This window comes from Monopterus albus, unplaced genomic scaffold, assembly GCF_001952655.1.
Source record: "Monopterus albus unplaced genomic scaffold, M_albus_1.0 scaffold676.1, whole genome shotgun sequence".
Lineage (NCBI taxonomy): Eukaryota > Metazoa > Chordata > Actinopteri > Synbranchiformes > Synbranchidae > Monopterus > Monopterus albus.
Window position 1 is genome coordinate 10,470 of NW_018128556.1, and position 3,370 is coordinate 13,839.

The following is a 3,370-nucleotide window of genomic DNA, read 5'->3' on the forward strand; positions in this document are numbered from 1 at the left end:
GGGAACAAATACTATATAACACACAGTGTTAGAGATGTAAGATCAGATCATCTTCCCTGCTGCTCGATGTATGATCTCCAGATGCGCATCTGTGAATAAAAGGTAATTAAGTGCACTTTGGTATTTGTGTGACTGAATATTCTTTCCATCATCTGGACCCGATGAGAAGTGTGGGACTTCGACAACATTTTGAAATAAGACTGGTTTGTATGTCTACTTAGTGGATCCAAGCACACATGCATTATAGAGTACTATTGAAGAAAATTAAAGCATTAGGTCAATGTTTTGAGAAATAAGTTGTTTACTGCATTTTGAACAGGCTGCAAATCCCCCCTGGATTAAGTGGATAATGCTGTTGGATAAGTGTTTGTAAAACTACAGCAGGTGCAAGAAGAGAAAAGTATTCCCAGCAAATGTCATGAAATAAACAGTTTTATTCCACTGGGCTTTTATTTGTCTCAGTGGCAGTGAAGTCAGCTGATCTTTGATTTCCATGATACTGTTCCTATTGCTAACCCCTTCATGAAATATAATAAATGTCAGCTGCTCTAATAACCTGCTCCACTAGTGTTCCTGCTACATATACTGGAAATGTTCTTAAAGGTGGCAGGTGTCACATATCTTGCAGCTAAAACAGATAACAAGCTTCATAATGTTTATTAAACATTTTGGTCAATCTTATCTTCTGTTTTGTTTGCTTTTCTCAGCAAAATACATGTAATTAATTACACAATCAGTGATCAGTGTTTTATTTTACACCTTTCAGGACCTTGATTTCAAAGCAGATGATCTAAAAAAAACAGTAATGAAAGATATGTCAAGAGGGGTTTAAGGATTTCTATAAGAACTGTTCATCCTGAGTGTGTGAAATGGAAAATGACACTATGTTTCACTTTAACTTTACTATGTATGTGAACATAGGATCTTATCGCTATCCAGCCTTTGTAGTGTGCTTCCTGGTGTTTGCCATTATTGTCTCTGCTAATGTTCTTATCATACTGGTAATATCACTGGAAAGAACACTTCATGAGCCAATGTATATGTTTATTGCATTTTTGTCTGTCAACTCTCTGTTTGGCTGTACTGGTTTCTTCCCCAGATTCCTCATAGACCTTCAGTCTGATACTCATTTGATCTCACGTCCTGCTTGTTTTACTCAGATCTATATTATTTACTCTTATGCATTACATGAACTGGCCATTCTGAGCATTATGGCCTATGATAGATATGTTGCTGTGTGTGATCCCTTACATTATCACAGCAAGGTGACCCCTAGGACAGTCTGTAAGTTAGCAGCCTTTGCGTGGATCTGTCCAGCCTTTTCTGTTGCAGTATGTCTTTATTTGGCCATCAGGCTTCCTTTGTGTGGGAACAAGATAGAAAAAAAATACTGTGCCATCTGGAATATTGCTAAACTGTCATGTGTTTCCACTTTTATCAACAATATTGTGGGCTTGGTTGTCATTGCAACTGAAGTCATCCTCCCCCTGATCTTTGTCTTATATACAGTACATACTTTCAAATTATACTTGTGTGCAGGAAAAGTTCATCTGAATTCAAAAGCAAAGTATTCCAAACCTGTTTACCACATATTATTTCATTTGTCAGTTACTCTGTCTCTTTTTTTTGTGATACTGCTTTAAATCGTGTTAATCTTGAAAAACTAAGCCCAGTTTTTGCTGTAGTCGTATCATTGGAGTTTGTAATGATTCCTCCACTTTTGAACCCTCTCATATATGGCCTGAAGTTACCAGAAATTAGAAAAAACATTGTCAGGATGTTGTCGTGTTTAAAATCTCTCCCTTAATTGCTCCATGAGACATTTACTTAAAATTTCTAAAAGTCAGAACTGAATATATTCATATTATGTTGAGTGAGAACTACTTTTAAAACATTAAGGTCTGTCTGAGGCTGTATTCCTAAGGGTCTAAGGTGAAGTTGACAATAAAATATTTGGAAACCCAGGTAATATTTTCAAAGAAGAAACTACCTTTCATAAACACTACCTAACATATTCTCTGTTGTACAGGTAGTATTGTATAATATCTTAGAACAGATATTTAAGGCCTCATCACATTTACTAAAATGTTACTGAAATGATGCTTGGTGGGATCAATAAAGTACCTACTCTTACCCAGCATATGTACTGGTTTCTAGGCAGCATGAATCAAACCTTTAGAGTTTTTCAATATCCAGTATACGCGTATATAAGGCCACTACAGGTCAGGCAAGCTGTTTGTTGACTGATTGATATCAAGTAGACGTAAAGCATTTTTTAATCCTTCCATTGATAGAGGGCTTCTTTATTGAACCCTTTACACTACCACAGAATAGTTTGTCAGTTTTTATTTGTATATTTTTTCATGAACACATTTCTAACCTACGTATGTTGTACAATAGTAGCTTACCATATTTAACTTTATAACAGATCATATAACATTTAAAAAGCCAATTGATTATCTCAAAAGCTTTGTGTACAGTATGAATGTTACGCTGAACAATGTCTGTAGCAAGCACATAAATTACAGCTAACATTACGGTAATCTCCACAGGCAAACAATAGCCAAGGACCGACAAGCTAAGGGTAACGGCTAACAAGAGAAGATCTACTCTATTGTGAGTATGGTACATGAACGAAGCAGACAAGCCCTGTGCAGCTGGTGTAGTATCAACACATACGGAAGTGTCCAAGGAGAGTGAGTCTGTATGAGTTGTGAGACCTGCATCAAGAGAGTGAGCTTGAACAAGCTGTACTGATACTGATGTTCTGAATAGTGCCAGCAGCAGCATGTATAGCTGCAGTAAGCCCCGAAGGTAAAACCTGTCTTTCCTGATACACTGCTTAAAGCTAAACTTTATCACACAGTACTTAATGTGTTTTTAACACTATTTATGGTTGAAATTGTTTAATTTATTGGCTGGTAGTCAGTATGGCATCTTTTAAAAGGTGAATGTTAAAGCCTTTGTCAGTGTCGGGCTTGTGCACAACATATAACTGTTTCTTGTTGTTAGTATTGTGACGACCGCTAGCTCAGTTGAGAGGAGCTGGCCCGACCCTGTCCTATACTGGGACAACTAACTATCCAGCTATGCGCTGGCACCTATGCTGACAGTGAGGAGAACACCTTCTTGGTCTTTTTGGATTTTATTAGACAGAATAGAGAATGCGAAAACAGAACTGCGGTTTACCTGGCACCGTGTGCTCATCAGGAAAATAATGAAAAAAAAAAGTAAAGCAGCACAACAGTAACGACACTCTCTTAGGGCAACCCAAGTTCTGCGCCAACAGAATCTAAACAACACGCCCACCTGTCATCCCTCTTATCTCCTCCCGCACCTGTTCCTCCCCCCATCCCACATTGGCCAGAAC

The 3,370-nt window shown here is 37.8% G+C and overlaps 1 protein-coding gene across 1 annotated transcript in view; it reads left to right on the forward strand.

Annotated features, from left to right (window-relative positions):
* LOC109953462 (olfactory receptor 24-like) overlaps window positions 1-3,030 on the forward strand; it is a 12,994-nt gene extending 9,964 nt beyond the window's left edge. The window contains exons 2-3 of the mRNA XM_020588947.1: window positions 1,022-1,508; window positions 3,013-3,030. Coding sequence (XP_020444603.1) covers window positions 1,022-1,508; window positions 3,013-3,030 — 505 coding nt within the window. The remainder of the gene's footprint in view (window positions 1-1,021; window positions 1,509-3,012) is intronic.
* Window positions 3,031-3,370: the final 340 nt, after the last annotated feature.